Source organism: Ceratotherium simum, chromosome 3 (genome assembly GCF_057802395.1).
Source record: "Ceratotherium simum simum isolate JZ-2026a chromosome 3, ASM5780239v1, whole genome shotgun sequence".
In the NCBI taxonomy this organism is placed as follows: Eukaryota; Metazoa; Chordata; class Mammalia; order Perissodactyla; family Rhinocerotidae; genus Ceratotherium; species Ceratotherium simum.
In genome coordinates this window covers 77,563,594-77,584,195 of record NC_141902.1, presented here as the reverse complement: position 1 = coordinate 77,584,195, position 20,602 = coordinate 77,563,594, and the positions used below count along the sequence as shown (strand labels likewise).

Sequence of the window (20,602 nt, the reverse complement as noted above, 5' to 3'; positions counted from 1 at the left end):
ATGCCGCCACAGCATAGCTTGACAAGCTGTGCGTTGGTGCACGCCTGGGATCTGAACCCTGGGCCACCGCAGCGGAGCGTGTGCACTTAACCGCTGCGCCACTGGGCCAGCCCCCTAAAATCACTTTATTTTAGATCACTATATTAACAAAATTGTATTATTAAAATTCATTTAAATGGAATATTTAATAATATTCATAACATGTTAAGACACATTTCTACTTAACAAAAGATGGGTGCTGATTATTATAAATCAATAATGTATGAAAAAGCATGGTTTGTTGTCAAATAGATTGGAAATGAAATGTTACATTATTCTTGGTTTGAGGAATAATAAAATATAGATTGACATTTACCTTAACTGTGAGCTGTGCATCAAATAGGAGGAAAATTTAGGAGGAAAAAACTGTTTAAATAATTACCTTATATATTGATTTTAAAAAAAAGGATAGAAACAAGGGGCATAAACATCTTTCATGAAGCAGAGCACCCTCCCACTTTTTCCAGTCCTGAGGGTCCCTGAGTCACCAGGTGCGAGATGCTGGTTTATCCCAAGCAAGCCTTGACTTGGGGGACCACTTCCTGTACCTCCTCTCTGGGAGATGCATGCTCCCCGATCACCACCCTCTTCAGTCAAGTCTCCTTTTTTGGAAGCCCCACCATCCACCCCACCAACCTGTCCCAGCAACCCTTCCCTGGCTGCACCATTCCGTAGGGATGGCCCCTCTTTCCTTGGTTTCCTCCTCTGTCAAGTGGGGACAGAAAACAGGGAGGGTTCAATAGGTGCCCCTGGAAAGGACCAAGAAGAGCGCCTGTGCAGAGGAAGCACACACAAGCATTAGTGTGACCGTGGGGTGCAGACCCAGCCAGACCCCTGCACCCGGCCCTGCCCACTGCAACCTGCTGGCTGAGCCTGCAGCTGCCGTCCACACACTGCATGGGTCTGCACCGCTCTAGAGCCACCAAAGGTCATGGGGGAGCAGCTGCTGTGTAGACGGGCAAGGCGTCACTTGGCTTGACTGGAACTTTACTGAGAGTTAGTTATCACTTTGGAGAATCCTGTTGATGCCTGCAGAGCCTCCTGAGGTACCTGAGGCCCCAGCTCAGCACACCTGTACCCCTGCCTGTGTAACGAGGCAGGCGTGGTGATTCTACACACAGGTGTGGGTGTGTGCCTGCTTTGCTGAGTCTCATGGTGTGGTTGTGATGGAACATTTACAGACTGAAATGCAGACTATAGGTTACTTTCCTTTAGTTCCCTTATGTTAGGGTATTAAATTGATTTTATTCCAAAATAGGTAATATTATCCACCATTTTCATTTCAGGAATAACAAAGAGTACGTTACGAAATGTTTGTCACAAAAGGGAGGGGCTAGCTGATTTAAAAGTTCTTTCTGGGGGCCGGCCCTGTGGCTTAGCGGTTAAGTGCTCGCGCTCTGCTGCTGGCGGCCCGGGTTCGGATCCCGGGCGCGCACCGACACGCCACTTCTCCGGCTATGCTTGGGCCGCGTCCCACATACAGCAACTAGAAGGATGTGCAGCTGTGACATACAACTATCTACTGGGGCTTTGGGGGGAAAAAAATAAATAAATAAAATCTTTAAAAAAAAAAAAAAAAAGTTCTTTCTGGGGCGGCCCCGTGGTGTAGTGGTTAAGTGTGCACGCTCCGCTGCTGACGGCCCGGGTTTGGATCTGACTCACTGACGCGCTGCTTGTCAGGCCGTGCTGGGGCGGCGTCCCACATAAAGTGGAGGAAGATCGGCACGGATGTTAGCTCTGGGCCAATCTTCCTCAGCAAAGAGAGGAGGAGTGGCATGGATGTTAGCTCAGGGCTGATCTTCCTCACAAAAAAAAAAAAAGTTCTTTCTAAGGTTCTGTGTTTTGATGAACAACTACACTCCTGTTAATCAATTTGCTTTTTCATAGCTCACACATTTATGCAGCGGCAAACATGACAGCGCTGAGCCAGGTTCTGAGAGGACCCCCAGATCTGAGTTTTACAGAGCGCCCCCTGGGGGCCTTTTGAAGACATGGTGGCAGGGAGGCCCATGCGGAGGCCTTCCTGAAGCTGGAGGACCAGGGCCCAGGGTGTCCTGGGAGCAAAGGACTAACATCCTCCTCTGGAGAAAGAGGGTGACCATTATCTGTGGAACCTACCAAGAAAACATGCATAATTTTTATTTAAAAAGTCCTAAAATGAATTGGCAAAGCCTTGCACACTCAGCTTGCCCACACCTGACTAATCCCTGCAGCATCCAACCTTCTCACCACAAGCCCTCCCCTCTCCCCATGTGCAGTCCTGGCCTGTAGGGCACAGGAGGGCTCCTGCTTTCGAAGATGGCCAACCTCAGCAGCTGGTGCGGAGTGCTGGGCTGAGGCAGAAAGAGCTAGAAGAGAACAGTGGGTTCTTTCAGAAGGTTGTTTCAAAGCAGGGGAAGGCGCTTAGATGAGAGGTTTAAAGAACGCCTCATGTATTCTTAAGCCTTCAAGAGCTTGGATGAGAGACACTGGGCCAAGGAGAAGGAGGAACGGGGTGATGGGAAGAAGGAAGCCCCATGTCCCAGCCTAGGATACATTCTTATCTCGTTCCGAGGCTCCTACAACACCGTTCCTGAGATCAAGGACAAGGTGACTGCTCTCTGTGGGGCCTGTGATGACTGTATTTATTGGCTTCTGTCCTGGGGTGCTTGGAGGCCTGGGGGGCGCTCTCCACAAAGTGTCCTTTGCATGGGGCAGGGCACCATGGTGGCTGTGTGACAGCCACACTAGGTGGTGGGAGACCAGCAGGTGTCCTGAAGCTTTGTGTTCCTGGTCTCACGTCTCCCGCCTCCCATCAGGCTCTGCAGCCTGGGCAGCTTGCTCCTGAGCCTGGAGCCCCACTGTGGTCTGAGAGTCTCTTGTCTTGATTTTGGAGGCCTGGTCCCATCCTGGAAACTGCGGTGTTACTGCGGTTTTCACATTCTTCTCCTCATTGAGATGCTGTGTGACTTAGGGGCACAGGCTGGGACTTTGTTCTCTTGCTCCAGCATCCTGCGTGGCATGATGGGGCACTGAGGGCATGACAAAGAGCCCCACTGGCACCCTCCTGGGACCCTCCTCCCAGAGGCCTCGAGGCTGGGGACACCAGTCCTTGAGTTTGGGGCACCTGGCACTGGAGCTTGCAGTGCCCACTTCTGAGCCATCTCAGCAGGAACCCAGGTCACCTAGTGAGGCTCACTCTGCTCGGACCCATGTTTGAGGCCTGGCTGCCACTGGGGCCTGCCCCTGGGAAGGAGGGAATCCAACCCCAGGGACTCAGCACACCAGCTTACCCCATTTAACTGTCACAGTCACAAGTGCCTGGAATTGTGCTGTCATATAAGTACTTTCTCAGTTAATATTTGTTGAATGAATGTTCCTGCAGCTCAGGCCCACATGGGGTATACAAGGGAGAGCTGGAACGCCCCATAGCCTGTCCCCCTGACCAGGAGCCAGCTGCTTGTCCCCCAGACCCAGACCTGGACTGCCTGGCACCCTGCTAGGCTTTTGTACCCTCTACCGTGTAACTGGCAGGCCTGCCCTTTGCTCTGCTGGACCATCCAGTGAGAAGACCCCTCATTTCCTGGAATGGAGTTGTGAGGATTAGCCACATTCCAAATATCTGCTGGGGCCTGGATCTACTAGAGCTCGCAGAATACTACTTTGTTTTTGGTAAGGAAGATTAGCCCTGAGTTAACATCTGTTGCCAAGCCTCCTCTTTGTTGTTTTTTACGTGAAGATCAGCCCGGAGCTAACATCCATGCCAATCCTCCTCTTTTTTTTGCTGAGGAAGACTGGCCCTGGGCTAACATCTGTGCCCATCTTCCTCTACTTTATATGGGATGCCACCACTGCATGGCCTGACAAGCAGTGTGTTGGTGTGTGCCTGGGATCCAAACCCCGGGCCGCCGCAGCGGAGCGTGTACACTTACCGCTATGCCACAGGGCCGGCCCCCCAATCCTCCTCTTTTTGCTGAGGAAGATTGGCCCTGGGCTAACATCCGTGCCCATCTTCCTGTACTTTATAGGTGGGATGCCTGCCACAGCATGGATCGATAAGCGGTACGTAGGTCTGTGCCCGGGATCCAAACCTGCGAACCCCTGAAGGAGAGGGTGTGAACATAACCACTATGCCACCATGCCGACCCCAGAATGTTACTTTTTGAAGACTCCACCACTGGTTATAAGGGGTCCCAGAATCCCCCTGTATAAGCATTTGGCCCCTGAGGGGCCAGGGAGCTCACATAACACTTAGTAAGCTACTAACAGATCTGAACCAAGCATCTGTTGGTCAAGAAGGTGATGGTGATGAGCTGACCCAGAAATGTCCAGACTGGATAATCTGAACCCAGATGTTCTGATGTCTGAATGGACTCCCGGGCTCCATATACTCGAAATGCCCTCCCCTTCTCTCTCCAATTAGCGATGCCTTCTTATCCCCAGCCTCCCAGGGCACACGTCAGCTCCTTCGAGGTTCTGAACACCTGGGCCTCCCCCGTGGGGCTGAAGGGGCTTCTCCCAGAGCCAGGACCAGCCAGTGCACATCTGGGCCCCGAGGGCTCCACTGGGCTTACTGTGTGGGTCTGTGCTGTGAAACGCCACCTCCTTGGGCGGCACCTTCAGCTCTCCCCTCTGAGTCCTCTTGGTCTCGAGGCTCCTCTCCATGTGATGGCTTGCGCTCTGTGGGCGGGTGCTGCCTGATCTTTGCACCACCCACCTAGTGCCTGCACGGTCAATGCTCACCCAAATGTGTTGAGTGATAGTTTATGCTGACTCTCTGAGTTGCCCTGGAGCAATCAAATATCTCATTTATTGGTCACAACAGTCTAGTCAGGGAGGCTATCAGGACAGGGAGAAAGGAGCTCCAAAGAGGCACATTAGTGTGGCCTACCTGTGGGAGAGGGGGCCGGGGCCAGGCCTTCGCACTGACCCTTGCTGATGCCTCTGGCTCAAGCTGGCCTCTGCTCAGCAGCCACACGTCGTGTGAGAGGGAACCTCTCTGCTCCTGGGTGTGGGTCCAGGCTGCGGGAGGAGATGGGCGTGATGGCAGGGAGGGGAAGGTGCAGGAGACTGGGGGAGCCCCAGGCCGTCTCTCTCCTGTCAGCCTTCTCCTGGGGACCAAGAGGTGGTGGCAGGAACACACTTTTGCCTCTCACCAGTGAGCGGGCATTTCCCCTTCTACCTCCTATGAAGGGTCCAGTAGTCATTTTATTTCTTCTTCTTTTTTTCTTAAATTTCCAACAGATGTTGAAGAAGTCCCAGGTAGGAGTCAGGACACGGGGATTCAAGCCCCACTTGTGCCCTTGGTTGGTCAAGTGCCCTGTGTGAGTCTCTCCTGCCTAGGGCACAGCTGAGGCATTGCGCTGGCTGATGATCAGGATCTTCTTCCAAGCTCTGATACACCCTCATCCTGGACATGGTGGCTCTGTGGGGAAGGGGCAGCTCAGAGGTGTGGCAGGGCACCGTCCTCTGCACTGTATGTTTCTCATTAGCTCTGATTTAGGGTTGGAAGCCAAAGTACAGATGCCACTGGATCTGACTGGTTCTCAGTGGGAAGGTCCAGGTTTGGTTGGAATTCCAAGCAGAATTACCCACAAGCTTTGTAATACCTCCTCCCGGGCACCCAGCTGGCCAAGCTATAGGGTGTGTGGGTGGCGGTGGGGGTCAAGGCTGGTTCCAGCTTCGAGGCAGGCAGCCTGGGAAGAAAGACCCTCCATAAGAATCTGGGACACTGTGTGGGTCAAGATCCTAGGTGGGAAAGAGATCATGAGAGATCTGAGAGGCAACAGAACCGTTCCTTGATTCCAATAAATTCTGAAGATGTGCTTTAAAAAAATTTTTTTTTAACCAAGTTTTATGGTATTTGCTGATTTTTGTCTCGACTCAACCATTCACTTGGGCTTGAAGAATGTGGTATTCTCATTCTGTCTGTATTAGTTTGCTTGGGCTGCTGTAACGAAGCAACGAAGACTGGGTGGCTTAAACAATGAAAAATGTATTCTCCTACAATTCTGGAGGCTGGAAGTCCAGGATCAAGGTGTCAGCAGAGTCAGTTCCTTCTGAGGCCTTTCTCCTTGGTTTGTAGATGGCTGTCTTCTCCCTATGTCCTCACATGGTCCCCCCTCTGTGTGTGTCTGTGTCCTAATCCCCTATTCTCATAAGGACAGCAGTCATACTGGGGTAGGGTCCACCTTAATGACCCCATTTTACTTTACCCCTCGAAAGATTATATCTCCAAATACAGTCATATCCTGAGGTACTGGGGGTTAGGACTTTAACATATAAATTCAACCCTTAACAATGCTATTGCCTCTCCCTTCATAAGCCAGCATACCTCAACTCAGAGAGAGGCCCCCTCACCAGTTCACTGAGGAGACGCAGGATTTGGACTGATGCTTTCCTGCTATTTATGTTTCCAAAGTTATACATGGCCTGGAGGAGCATCCTGCAGAGTAATGAGTGAGCGTTTCTCAGAGTAGCATTATGAATCCGTGGAGTGAATTATCTTCATCGTGTTTCCACTTATTCTACTTAGGATCCTCACCGTCCCTCTTGTCCTGTAGGAGCCTCGGCCACTCAGCCCAGGAGTCCTTCAGAGACCACCTAGTGGTCCCTGATGATGTCTTGCTTTCTTCCAGGACAAGAAGCTCTAGTATCTCTGTGTACACTTCCTGCTCCGGATCTGGACATGCTCTCAGGCGTGGGAGTTTGGGGCAAACAGTGTCTGCTTGATGCTGGGGAGGGTGGCAGTGGCTTGCCCCACACAGAAGGAGGGAGGCTGCAGGGTGGGACGGGGGGCCTGGTCGTCTCCGATGTTCCTGAAGTGCTCAACTCGTCCCAGAGGCCTGCCGCTACCAGACTATTGGGTACATGAGAGAACAAACGCCTTCTTGTCTAAGCCACACTGAGATGGGTTTTGGTTACCTGAAGCTGAAGGAGTTCTAACTGGCCCCAGGGACCCTGTGAATGGAGAGAGAGGTGGGGCAGGGGGTTCCAGGAATTTTCGCCAAAAGTGCTCTTGCCACAAGCAGTTTCACCGCACAACTAATTAGCCATACAGCGATTTTGCCGTAAAAGATAAAATCACGAAAAGTAAAAAGACGGACATTCAAAAGGACATAATGAAACATGAAAAATTACTAACAAAATTAAAAAGACTCAGCTGAGAAAAGTGAAAATGTAAAATATTTGAATACAAATATTGGAATATTTAAATATGGTGTAGATTCATGCACAGCAATACTGTGCAAAGAATGGATTTTATTTTGTGGATTGTTACATAAACACTTTGTCTTCTAAGTCTTTTGCTCATAGTATTATACAATTTTTTTTTGGCTTGTTGATTCATCTCGTCGTTTGGCATCTCGCACTTTTTTCTTTTTTTCCCTAATATATCTTCATTAAGAGAGGGATCAATTTCATCCAAACACTGGGATGCATATATGTAACCAAATGAAACTAAAGAAAAACCATATGAACCAAACGAAAACCATTTGCAACCAAATGAGACCAAAACTATCAATCAACCAGTTATTTCATCTCGTATGGCAAAATTGCCTTTATGGCCAATTAGTTGTGCAGCGAAAATGTTTGTGGCAAAGATGCTTACAGTGAAAACACTGGAGGAGGAAAAGCAGGGAAGGGCCAGGAGGCAGGAAAATGGTTTTCAGGCTGACTTTCCTCTCACTGGCTGCCTGTCCTCGCAGGCGAGGACGCTGTGGGGGTGGTGACTTCAGTGTCTGTAAAAAGCTTCCTGTTTCAGCAAAGGCCCCCGCTCTCTGGGGGCAGAGTCTGACACAGCCAGAAGGAACAGCCTGAAGACACAGAGACTTGCTTTAAGGAGGGAGGGAAAGCCCTGTGCCTGGCCACGTTCTCAGTTCAGAACGGCTCAGGAGGCCGTGGGTCTGGAGCCGCGCTCCTCTTGGGAGGATCCCGGCACTGGCCCAGGGCTCTAGGAGAGAAAGTCTCTGGACATGAAACCACCAGGTGGCACTCAGATGTGGGAAGCACAAACAAATGCCATCAAGTCAGCCGCCTGGCGCCAGGTCTCACTTTCAGGACCCCCAAACCCTCCCCTTCCTCCTGTGGGGGTACCAGCCACTGCCCGGACTGCACAATGTGCACCAGCCTTCCCCCACGGCAGCCCCTGAACTGTGAGATCCGAAGGTGCTGAGTGGCGCTGGAAGGAGTGCCTGCTTATCTCTCTGCGCTTAGAGAGAGGAGGTTTTCTTTTAAGTAGCATGGCATTGACAGTCTCATGCACCAAGCTTTCTGGGGGTTGAGAGCCCAACAGCTGACAGTGATTTATTTCCAGAGGAGGGTCTAGTTGGTAAAGGACTTATTTCTGCACTTGTGCCTTTCTCCAGATGAGGCAGTCATCGCTGGTGAAAGAGAGAGGACAGTCCAGATGGAACTGCCTGGAAACATCACACCCTCTCCCTGATTTGGAGCTGACTCACTGGACCCCCACCGACCACCTCATCCCCTCCTTCCTCTGCTGTACTCACTTCTCAGGCTCCTCTGCAGCCGGGACACTGTGGAGCTCAGCTTTGGTTAGTAAGATGCCAGCGTGAGTCCTTGGGGAAGGTTTTCTTCCCAAAGGAAAAGACAACCTTTCAGGAAAAGAAGGCATTTGGATGCAGTGCCTGGAGCTGCAGCACCCGTCCTATGACCATGAAGCTGAAACCACATGACAAGAATGGTGGAGCAGAGAGAGGCAGGAAGCCTGGGGCCCTGAGACTGTCTAGAGCCCTGCACCAGCCGTGGCCCACCTACCTCAGGACTCCCTGTTATAGATGCAGCAGCGGCTGCTTTCTCATTTGAGCCCCTTGCAGCCTAATGCTATTCAGGACACATCTTCCTTTGGGGGCTTATATCATGGCTTTCTGTGGTTGCTTCCTTTCCCTGGCCTTGTAAGGGCTGAGAAGAGAGGCTGAATTTGTTCCCCTGGTGGGTTCCTGACATCCTCTCAGCCTCTCACCATCATCCCCAACAACTGGGTAACAACGGCTGAATGGCTAGGATCTGGTGTCTGCAGAAAGGCCCCTGCAGGCTCTGCTGTAGGGCAGGAAGGAAGGAAGATGCCCCGGAGGAGCCCTGGAGTTGGCTTCCTCTGGTGATGGGTTCCCTCGACAGCGTCTACCCTCTTCCTCACCTACAGCAGGTCCTTTTGGGGAGACGCTGGGCACTAATGGTGGCCAGAGAGGGAGATACTCAAAGCCTTTAGGTTTATCTTTGAAACAACATTTAAGGATCAGGGGACAGGCCTGGCTTCGGGGCAGGCAATGCTGTTCCTAGAGGTGAGCAGCAAGATAACTGATGACTCCAGTGAGTAGAGGAACCGTCTCGTGATGGTCTCTTCATAATTAAGTGGTGCGGTCCCTGAACATGTCAAATGAAAAGTGAGCAAATGTGGAGAGGGAGCAGAAAGGAAGAGGAAGGGAAAGAGGAAAGGCGAGAGGACAAGGGAGGGGCGAGGGGATCGAAGGTTGGAAGGGAAGGACAATGGTTCAGCACCCAGGGAGGAGGGTGTCACTGCACTGGGGGACAGACAAGGGGACAGGCCGGGGGGTCACCTGGCATCCCTCAGGCCATGCAGCAAGGAAGTGGCAGCGCCCAGGCCTCTCTGTGCCCGACGACACGTTCCTACAATGTATGCTTGCTCTGCTATGCCGACGACATTCCTTCAGCAGCCCCAGCACCTTTGCTCAGGCCCATTTTGTCCCCTGGTCCTGGCCTCTGGACATCACACATGGAAGTCCACCTCTCTCATGGGTCTGTCCATCTGTCTGTTCTTCCAAGTTGGAATACTTGCTCTCCTCCTGTATGGGGCTCGTGCCTGCTCAGCGCACACCCTGCCTGTACGGTGGCTTGATGGGGTTGCCTGTCTCCCGAACAAGGTGGTGAGATCCCAAGGCAGGGACACTGTCATCTTTGGGTCCCCCAAACCTGGATGTAACAGGTGCTTAACACACATTCAGTGAACTGACCCTTGGTACTCCCCACGCCCAAACAAAGACTGCAGTACCACTCTACTGCAGGCCAACGTGAGATGTGGGGAACAGGGCTGCACCTACCAGCTCGGCGAGGTGGCAGAGGGGACATGTTGGTAGCAATACTTAAAGCTCAAAGTCTGCAGAGCATTTGTGTTCTCTCCAGCGTGAGGACCTGACATGCCCCACAGAAGCTATGCAGCCCGTGGGAGCCACTTATACGTGCTTCACTTCTGCTTGTGCAGAAGGTGGCACCACAGCTCCTGCCCTGCATGGGTCATGAGGGTCAATGTGCAGCCTGGGCCACAAGAGGCAGGGACCAGCACAGCTCCGAGGAGTAACCCAGTGGGCGGAGCTTCAGGAGCCCACGCCACAGCCGCACAGCACCCAGCACTGGGACCAGAACCCACTTTTGGGAAAAACAAGTCTTCAGAAGGGAAACTACTCACGTCTCTGCAACACTCCTCTGAGATGGGCTGCGTGAGACCCCCTCCACATTTGTCCTTCTGTCAAAGGGAGCCTTCATGTTTGCCTTGAAAACACCAAAGAGCTCATGCCTTCTGTGAGGAGGGCCTGGGTGTCTGATTCCTGTGCTCAGCAGCCAGAGATGCCAGCCCTGGGACTTGTCTCTCCCTGACCCAGGAACTCTCTGAGACCAGACAGGGAGGCCCAGCTCCTGGCCTGGATGCCAGGTCCTGAGAAGGGCCCCTCCCACCTCCCAAGAGCTGCACGAACCCACTAAGAAAAGCCAAAACCCACGAGGGAAGTGCCTGCATTTACTAGCCAAAAAGCTAAGAGACAACAGAAAAGGCAAAACGCCTCCAAGGCCGTAACGATTAAATATTTTTTTCTGTGGCCAAAGTGAGAAGTCTGTAAATAATATAGAAAAAGGCACGACATTCCCAATACAGCTGGCTGCAGCCCTGCTCTCCTTTTCCTTCCGGACTCACATCTCTGCCTGAAGAGTCACCACAGGTTTCCGGGAACTGCACCCAATGGCAGGGACCCTGAAACTAGTCAGTCCTGCCTGTCCTTTAGTCTCCTGGGAGATTCTCTGTCTAAACCAGAAGCAAGTGACAAAAAGAAGAGTTTCCCCTCTTTGCTCAGCTAGTCACACATCCATCAGTAGCTAACATGAGAGAACAGCAACCATTCCAAACAAACTCCCTCCATTTCCACAGCAGACACATAATGCATTGACTGAAGACATGCCTCACCTGAGTCTATCTCACTGGTGGTTGGAAGTGTGCAGTGCACAGCCTGTGGGGCCAGCCTGGTGAGCCCGTTGCAGCATTGAAATGGCTACTGGCAGGAAACTCACTTGCAACGATTTAAAGGGAAATATCGATCTTTTGATCCAAAAGCTATTCTAGGGGAGATGTTGGCAAACTTTTTCCATAAACTGCTAGTTAGTAAATATTTTAGTCTTTGCAGGCCACACAATCTCTGTGGCTGCTTCTCAACTCTGCCATCATAGTGCAAATGCAGTAGCCACAGACAATATGTCAATGAATGAGTGGCTGTGTTCCAATAAAACTTTATTTACAAAAATAGGCGGTGAGCTGTAGTTTGCTGACCCCTGCACTAGAGGTGCTTTTTTAAAAAAACTTACATCTAAGTTATATCCACATAAAATATGCATACATGTCAAAGGGAACAACAGTAAAGGCTATCTAAGGGTGGTGGAATTATTAACTTGCTTCATATTTTAAATTAAAAGTTATCTTTGACATTGTTATTTTCAGTGATGTCATTTATGCATGCATATGGTAGTTTTATATAAAACCCATCACTACTGAGTGTGCACTGGTGTGCCTCCCAGGGAGGGCTCACATTCCCCCTCCTGGTACCCTCCTGTGCACCCCCCCCTTCCTCCAGCGTGCATTGTCTCTCAGGTGGCGGCAGGCATACCTTGTTCTCTTTGCTGATCTCTCTGCTCCATAGACACAAGGGCAGAGAAATGCGCTTGATCATAGGCAAGAACCAGAGGTGAGCAGTGGCATCTGTTGGGAGGTACCTCCAAGGGCAGGTAAATCCCTCCAAACGGGATCGGAGCAAATGCTGCAGACACAAACAAGGATGAGGGCGTGTGGAGCTAGAAGAAACACGGATGGCATCCCTTACCACCCTGGTGGGGGGTGTGGGTGACGGGGCAGAGGGAAGGAAGGGCAGTCTCAGGCTGCAGCCCTAGGTGACAGCTGCCCCACTCTGCAGCAGAGGGTCCTTGCTGTAAGCTGGGTGTGCTCGCCTGGTGATGGATGAGGAAGCACAGGCTTGCAGGGGCCAGGCTGTTTAGACTCCAAATCCTGTGCATGCCCAGGGGACCCCTCACCCCTGCCTGCCTCCCTGGGCAGAGTCCTCCTGGTTTGTCCCTGTGCCCTATGAAGCTTCCCCCTGGGAACAAGACGGTCAGGGCTTAGGGGATTCTGCTGTGATCTGCCCAGGACAGCCTGCTGCTGTGACACCCACACAGGTGATCAAAAGAGCTTGCCTGAGATGGTCAGCGATGATGTGCACTGAAGGCTGCCTGGAAACCCACACTTTTCTGGGTGTATTTCTTCCTCTCCTTGTGTTCATGAAAGTATTTGCATATAGAACAACATTTATGCTCCTTGAGAGCTTGTTTGTTCTATATTTTGAGAAGCTCAACAGAAAGCTTCAGAACCAAGTTGTGAGTCAAATGGGAAATGAGAGACGGGGATTGGCTCCTTTAGCGACTGGCACACAATCTTATTCATTTCCTTTTTCCCTCAAAAAGAGGGGAAAAAAGCCTAAATCCTCACTGAAATACAGTAATTTCTGGAAATATATGCCCTGACACAGCATCTGCTTTTTAATCATAAAGCACCTTGCCTCTTGGCCTTGGAGTCAGTGACTCAGTGCTCTTCTTTGGGCTGAACGCAGGGACCATCAACCTCAGTGATGTCGCTGGTGACCCTTAGGATTCCTTGCTCCACCCTCGCTTCGCTACATTGGTGACTGCGGTTCTGCCCATGGCTGAGAGGCATGCTGAGTCCACCTTCGAGAGAGATGCATCCTCGAGCACAGGCAGAATGGAAGGAAGTGTGTACTCTGCCCCACAGGATCTAAAGGGTACAGGGCCGTGTGCCCAGGGATGCTGATGAGAGTCCTGCACCCAGGAGCTGCAGACCTCAGCAGGCCCATGTCGCTGGGAGGTGGTGCTAGGCATGACCGATGTACTCCCGGCTCCCTGCCCACTCTGATAACCACGGCCTCATACGACTTTCCCTGGCAGTTGTGATTTAGCATGAAGAACCTCATCGTAATCTGTACAACTCCCCGGAAGACCCACAACTTTCGTTAAGGCACAGGTTTAAATTTAAGTTGGGCTGAGGGGATAAGTCACTGGTCGACTCACTGTCCAGCATTCACCTAGCAAGGAAACCTACTTGAGAAGTGACGAAAGGGGAAACATGACATCAAAAGAGAACTGGCTTGTGCTGGTGATAGAAGTGAAGGGGAAGTGGAAACATCTGCGAGTGGGCTGTGAAGTGGGAGGTCTGCTCAATGAGCGGCAGGGGCAGTTGTGTTGGGGGTGACCTTCCTGGTCCGCCATCACTGGCTCCCCTTTACCCTCCTCTTCAGAGAGCATAGCTGTCCTGTGGGTTGTGAGGGCAGCCCTGCCTCCTGCTCAGCAGAAAGGCTGGAGGGCGGACACGCTGAGTGCTCCCTGCCAGGGGGTTGACCCTGGTTCCTCCAAGGCCTTAGCCAAGGGAGGGGGGCACACTGTGTAGCCTCTCTGAGCTTCAGTTTCCCGTCTGTAAAGCAGGGAGGGCAGTGTCCACCCCAGGAAGTTGTGGTGAGGGCTGAGGGAGAGAATGTGCACGAAGGGGCTGTAGGGGCTGCACAAACCAGCGCTTGGCTCAGGGAGGGCAGGCCATAAGCAGCCCTTCCTGTCCTCTCCTCCTTCTCCCCAGTCCTGATTCCACCAAAGCCTTGCCCAGCGACTTCAAGCTTTCTGTCTTCCTTTTTTTTCTCTCTCTTTAACACTTAACGGAGCCTCAGGAGGGGCATGAGGGGACTGGAGTCTCTGAGAAGCCCTGGGACAGAGCTCCGCTCCCCTGGACAGCGGGGGCTGTCTGCCGCTCAGGCACCACGGTGGGGCAGGGAGCCCCTGGGGTTTAGTCCTCACCCTCACTGGGCCAGATTTCCCATGGCTGCCTGCTGGTGACACACAGGGTGGATAGATGGCCAAGAGTAATCCCTCCTGCCACCGGGGAGGAAAAAGAAACACGTGGAGTCGAGGAGAAACAAGGAGAAATAATATGGTCTTTGTCCACGCAGAGTAAGGCTCTGAGGCCTTCTGGGAGCTCAACCCTTCTGCTAGGCTGTCTCTTCCTTAATTGGGATGTTAGTGTTCTGGGTCATGAATAAAATACATCTATTTCATTACGTGTAAACCTACCTTCTCCGCCCGAGTCCCTCAACATCGTATCTGCTACAACAACGATCGGTCTTCTTAATATATGGGCTAGGACAAAAACATGGAACTCTTCCAGACTCTCGTACACGGGGTCCTCAGAGTTGTCCACGCTAGGAGACAAATCAAAATGAGCCTGTCACTGGACTGGGTTAGGATGGGGGATGTTGAAGACAGAACACCACCCCTCAGGATCTTACCTCCATGGACCCTGGCCGTTGCAGCCATATGAGGCCACCTCCCTCCCATGCCACCCACCGATGGCTAACGCACAAGACCCACTCCCACTCCTACCCTGGGTTGGGTGGTCTCAGGAGATGATGAGACAGAAGCTGCTGGTGATGGCCGCGAGCCACCTTTAAGACGAGGTCTCCCTGGTGGCAGAAGCAGCCCACCCAGAGCGTGTAGCGACATAGGGGCTGATTATCTGGGGGCGCTTAACAAGGACACAGTGGGGGCAGGAGGGATGGAGGCTTCCCTTTGGTTCATTCCCTCATCCAGCATCTTGGGCTGAAGTCTTACCCATCATGGGCACAGGCATGCCCAGCCCACGTGATGGGCTGATGGGGCCCACTGCTAACAGGATCTGAGGGGCTTTCTAGAAATACTCACCCCATAGAAGAGGGCAGTGAAAAGGCTGCCTGGATTCAACCCTCGGAGCGAGAGGAGAGGGAGTGACTCTGAATGCACAACCCAGGCTACTCGGACCCTCCCCGGCCTGCAGCCCTGGCTCACGTCTCAGGCTCAGGGAAAGAGCAGGCTCCACGAAGTGCTTTCACTCAGAACCTAAGACATTTGGGCAAAAGGCTGGAGCCTTGCTATCCCTCAAAAATCAGGCCACCCCAAGGGAAGAGCACATCGAGACAAGAAAGCCAGAGCTCACAGCTTGGTGGGGCCCCTGCAGCATCTGCAGTGCCAGCCGAGGTGGTAGTGCCCAGACAAGACCCCCAGGTGGCACTGGGGCTTGTTCCTGGGCACTGGGGGGAGTGGGGCATGCCCAGATTTAACTGAGGGAGGTCTCTGAGGACTGGACCTGATAGGTCCAGAGCCAGCAAATGTGGCTCCACTTGATATTACAGGATGGGTGGCCTGGGAAACAGCTCTACACACGTAGCCTGCAGCCACAGCTGCTAAATTACTTCTAGAACAAAGGCTATGAAGCCTCAGGATGCATCATAATCACCTGTGGAGTTTAATTGTTGTTGTTATTGAACCTATTTTTTCTTGTTTGTTTATTTTTTTGGTGACTCAATATACTTTACTTTCATACTTAAAAAAATTTGGCAGCAACCAAAAGATCACAAAAGAGTTGCACATATAGTATAAATAACGTTTTTCTTGGGAATCATTTGAAAATAAATTGCCAGCCTGAAATCTCAACACCCCGGAAGAGTTTAGTGCACATTTCCTATGAACAGTTCATTCTCCTACATAACCACAGCATAGCCGTCTAAACCAGGGATCCGTCTAGTCACTAATACACCAATACATCTAATCACCATGACGGACCCCAGTCTCAGTCCACCAACTGTCCCGATAATACCTTTTAAACAAAGATCCTAGCTCAGGACGGCATGCTGCACTTAGTTGCGGCATCTCTTTAGACTCCTTCCATCTGGGACATTTCTCAGGGTTTCCTTGACCTTCACGACCTTGGCGTTTTTGAAGACTACAGGCCGGGTACTTTGTAGAACATCCTTAGTCTGGGGTTGTCCATTTCCTCACAATTAGATTAGACTCGTTTATGCTGTGTCCTTCTCACGGTGTCCTATCAGGTGGCATGGGCCTGTGGGCTGTCCCATTACTGGTGATGTCCACTTGGGTCACTCCATTAGGGCCATCTGCCAGGCTCCCCTCTACAGAGCTACTCATTTCCTTTCTGTAATTAATAAGCATTTTGTGGGGAGGAATTTCAAACCCATGCACATATTCCACTCCTCACAAAAACTTTTATATATTGATTGATATCACTATGGATTCCTAATTTCTATTTCATTCAATGGGTTATAATTCATTAGTGTGATTATTCGATGCTCAGATACACCCTGGTTTGGTCATTGTGGCTCACTCGAGCTGGATCTGTGTCCTTCTGACATCCTCCCAGCATTTTTTAGAGCACTTCCTTGCTTTCCGGCACAAGAAGATGGTCCAGGTTCATCTTGCACTTTCTCTGCTTCAGCCCCGGATTCAGCCGTTTCTCCAAGGGGCCTTGTTTGTTTGTTTTTTTTTAAATAGTAGATAGTGGTGTTTAGAAGCCAAAATACGATCATTGCTATTGGGATGTCACTGCTTCTAGACTCATTCAGCAAATAGAGCTAAGGGATGTGTCTGTGTGTACTATGTGTACGTGTATACACACTCACACGTACATAGATATTTTCATCTGTCATCTATCAGAAACTTTTGAGTCCACTGATATCTCCAATTCTATTCTAACACCCCAAAGTTCATTCTATTTGTAACTCCCTTCTCTCATAGCGAGACACCTGGTTTCTATTAATCTAAAACTATTTCCTTACTTATGAATCTCCCTGTGTGTAAGAAATCCTCCCCCGTTGCCACCCTCCCCTTGAGAGGCCCCCTTCGCCCTGTCTGGTTTTGACACCCTGGCTATGGTCCTGTGTCTGCAGCCCCTCACCTGCCCACTGCAGATGCCAACCTTGCTTTGCTGCCCCTTCTGGCTTTAGGACTGAATTTTTCAGGAAGGAAAGAGAAGTGGAAGAGAAGTGTTTCAAATCTATACATATATGCCAAATCTAGACACAATTCTCCTGCATTTTAAAACATTCCAGGTGATTATCCTGTCCAGCCACAGCTAAGAGGGAAGCCGCTGGGTGTGTGAGGTCACGTGCTCCCAGAAGTTGCTTGCTGTCCCTGTCACACAGTAAGTGCTCACAGGCAAGTGGATGGTTGAACAAGATAATAAGCAGCACAAAGAGGGGAGAACAGTGAGTTACCACTTGCACACTCAGAGAGAAAAATATCCTGACTAGAAATGTGGAGTGCTGTTCCTTTCCTAAACCAATGGATGGAGACATCAGCACTGGAAAAAAGATAGGCTGTCAATGAGCCAGATATAAACACTGAAAAGAAGAAATGGCAAGGTGAGGGGTGGCCCTCAGCCCTGGTTGTCAGTTGCACCTTCACTCTCTGATAGAACACTCTGGCATCTGAATAGCTATGCAGAAGGGGCCCCACAGCAACCACAGTGCAAAGACTGACTAAGTATTAGACACCACTGTACTGGCACAGCATCCTGCTCATGCAAAATTTAAAGCAGGACCATTGTATTTCAAACTGAAAATACCAGCAATTATTTATTGAGCACTTACTATATGCTGACATGGTGAAACGAACTGCAGAGGCCCTCAGGTAACATCTGTCCATTCATAGGTCTGTTTATCCACCCACCCACCCATCCATCCATCCATCCATCCACCTGACCACCCATTCACTCTTCCATTCATCCATTCATCCATCCATCCACCCACCCACCTGCACATCTATTCTTCCATTCACCCATCTGTCCATCTATCCATCCACCCACCCATTCATCTGCCTGCCTGTCCATCCCCAGTTCTGTGTTAGGGCCAGGACATGGATTTGGGCCATGTACAGCTTGGGCCCTCATGGCTGAACATGGGCAACAGTGGTGGGGGTGGTGGGCCCAGTTGGGAGGGCATGATGGAGGAGAGCATGCAGAATAGTGACCTTTCGCCACACCAGTCTTGGGGTTGAACATCAGAGCTAAAGATCAACTGTGAACCTTCAGTCACTCAGGAGGTAGCAGAGAGGGTCCCAACTCCACTCTGGGGCAGCTTGAGAATCATAATGCCCTTCTCTACCTGCTTCCCGCTCCTTGCTCACAGGGTTTAGGGAGAGGGTTTGAACTGGGGGTGGGTCCTCATTCTGCACTCACCCCTCAACACCATGGCCATGCCCCAGTGCTTTTGGAGCCTTGGCGTCTGTTCCTGTTCTGTTGAACGCAGGCTGAGAACGTTGGCTCAGCAACTCCTCAGGATCCTCTGAGAGGCAAATGGGATCAGGCCTGGGACGAGACTCTGCACGTGTGAGTTGCTGCGATCTAGCCCGTTGGTAGAAATCAGCCCTTGCGAAACCGATCCTGAAACCAATCCCACTTTTCGCTCCAAGGCTTAACATCATCTTCCTGTGAGCTTACTGAGCAAATGCTAGACCTGGGGTTGTAAACAGAATCTGGCCTCTGGGAAAAGACATTCAAAAATCCCTGAAACACTTAAATACTAACACTTGGTTAAACATTAAAACACTTGGTGTTTACAGAAGAAGACTAACATGTAATACTTCATCCTCAAGGAGACTGTGCATGTCCAAGAACTTCCTAACATGCTCTGTGCCACAACATATGGGTTCTTCAGGGTGCCCATCACCTCTTCTTCAGTGTGTTCCCGGGGAGGGAGAATTCCCGGGAATAGGGATGCACTATCCACCCAGTGAAAACACCCGAGGAAGACAGAGGTGAAAGTTGACCTGGGTAGAGGCTGGGCCGGGAGTCCCCTCTTGGTAGGATCAAGAAGCAAGGCAGCGGAGTGAGGTCCAGATGGTATCTCAGGTCATAGAGAACGGTGGCAGGCACAAAAGGCACAGTGCAGATTTGGGGGCTCCCTGACTTAAATGGCAGCTACAGCCCTCAGAGACTCCCAGCACCAGCCCCTGTCATAGACAAGGAAGCTGGTCTGGGTGGCTGGTGGGGTCTTGCCCAAGGGCAGTCACCAGGCCACACAGAGGAGCAGCTTGGGCACAGGCCTCCCAGACCCTTCCCGTGTCCCCCTCCCCCAGGCGGGGTGACCACAACTCCTGTTTTGCTCAGGAAAGTCCTGCTTTACACTTCCCAAGTGGTTAGTGCCCACTCTTCCTCTCAGAAATGAACCAGCTTGGGTGATAAATTCTATAGTCACCCCACCCATGGTGACCTAGTTATTGGTTTTTAGCGCACCCTTTAAAAATACAAGCATATATGTGTTTGTGTGTGTGTGCACACACACATAAGTGAACACGAGTGTATGTGCATATTTAGATTCTATACACATACACATCCCTCTCCCCACCTCTAGGTGAGAGGGAGGGCACTAGACTCGCTCTTCTGACCCTTGCTTTCACTCTTAATGGTGCATCCCAGAGACAGCTCCAGTACAGCATGGGGTCCTCCTCTTATAGCTGCGCAGGACTCCTCACGCATGTGTCACCAGCAGCATTTCTGAGGGTTGGGACTTGACTCTCTCTCCCAGGCAGGGCTCAGAACTATGGGAGCAACTTTGATGAGCTGGCACGCAGATGCAGAGGGTGATGAAGACTAAGAGCCAGGGCCCTGCACAGAGCTAAGGCCAGCCTGTGCCCTGCTGTGGGCCTTTGCACCTGGCCAGGGACTGCGTCTGTCCAGATGAGCAGCTTTTCAAAAAGATGTCCTGAGGCGTAGTGTAAGCACCAGATGCCTTGCCAAGAGCTATGGCCTAGGAAGCCAGGACCGAAGAATGGTGGGCACTCCTGGCACTCTGACGGGACCATGTGGGTCTTGGGCTCTGACAAGAGCTTCTCAACAGTGGCCAATGTGACCTGGGGGTAAGGACTCATCTTACTGCCTGGAATCAATAAGCTGGGGTCATTCGTGTGACAAATATTTATTGAGTATCTGCTATGGATGTAGCACTGGATAAGACTAAAGTGGAGACAAGGACAAGAGTGCACTGTCTTCCGCGCTGCCACTCACCCCAGCGAAGGTGAGGCCAGTGGAGCCTCCTCCCAGGACGGCAGGTCCACGGCGGGGCATCTTCCTGCCGCCTGCACAGAGTGGACCTCAGCGAGGCCACTGAGGAAGGAGCGGGCACAGTGTTGTAAGTTCAAGTTCTAGTCCTTATGGAGCACACCTGCCGTGACGTCTCTCTTAGGGCGAAAAAACGATATTGACATTTAGGAACGCTCCAGAAAGAGGTACTGTGAGGAGGTTTTCCTTAAATAGCAGTGGCCAGTGTCACAGGACTGTGCAAACTTCAAAGGGAATTCCTGCCTAGAGAACCCCATAATTCACTCAGGTTAGCTTTGGCAGATGAGAAAGTGTAAAATTTTCGGCACAGGCTAGTTACCTCCTGACAACAGCCAGTGCTATTTTTAAGTG

The 20,602-nt window shown here is 51.3% G+C and overlaps 1 protein-coding gene across 1 annotated transcript in view; it reads right to left on the bottom strand.

The window, feature by feature from the left end:
• Positions 1-20,602, bottom strand: part of OTUD7A (OTU deubiquitinase 7A) — a 394,020-nt gene that overhangs the window by 19,346 nt on the left and 354,072 nt on the right. The window contains 2 exon segments of the mRNA XM_087428823.1: positions 11,922-12,071; positions 14,437-14,564. Coding sequence (XP_087284949.1) covers positions 11,922-12,071; positions 14,437-14,564 — 278 coding nt within the window.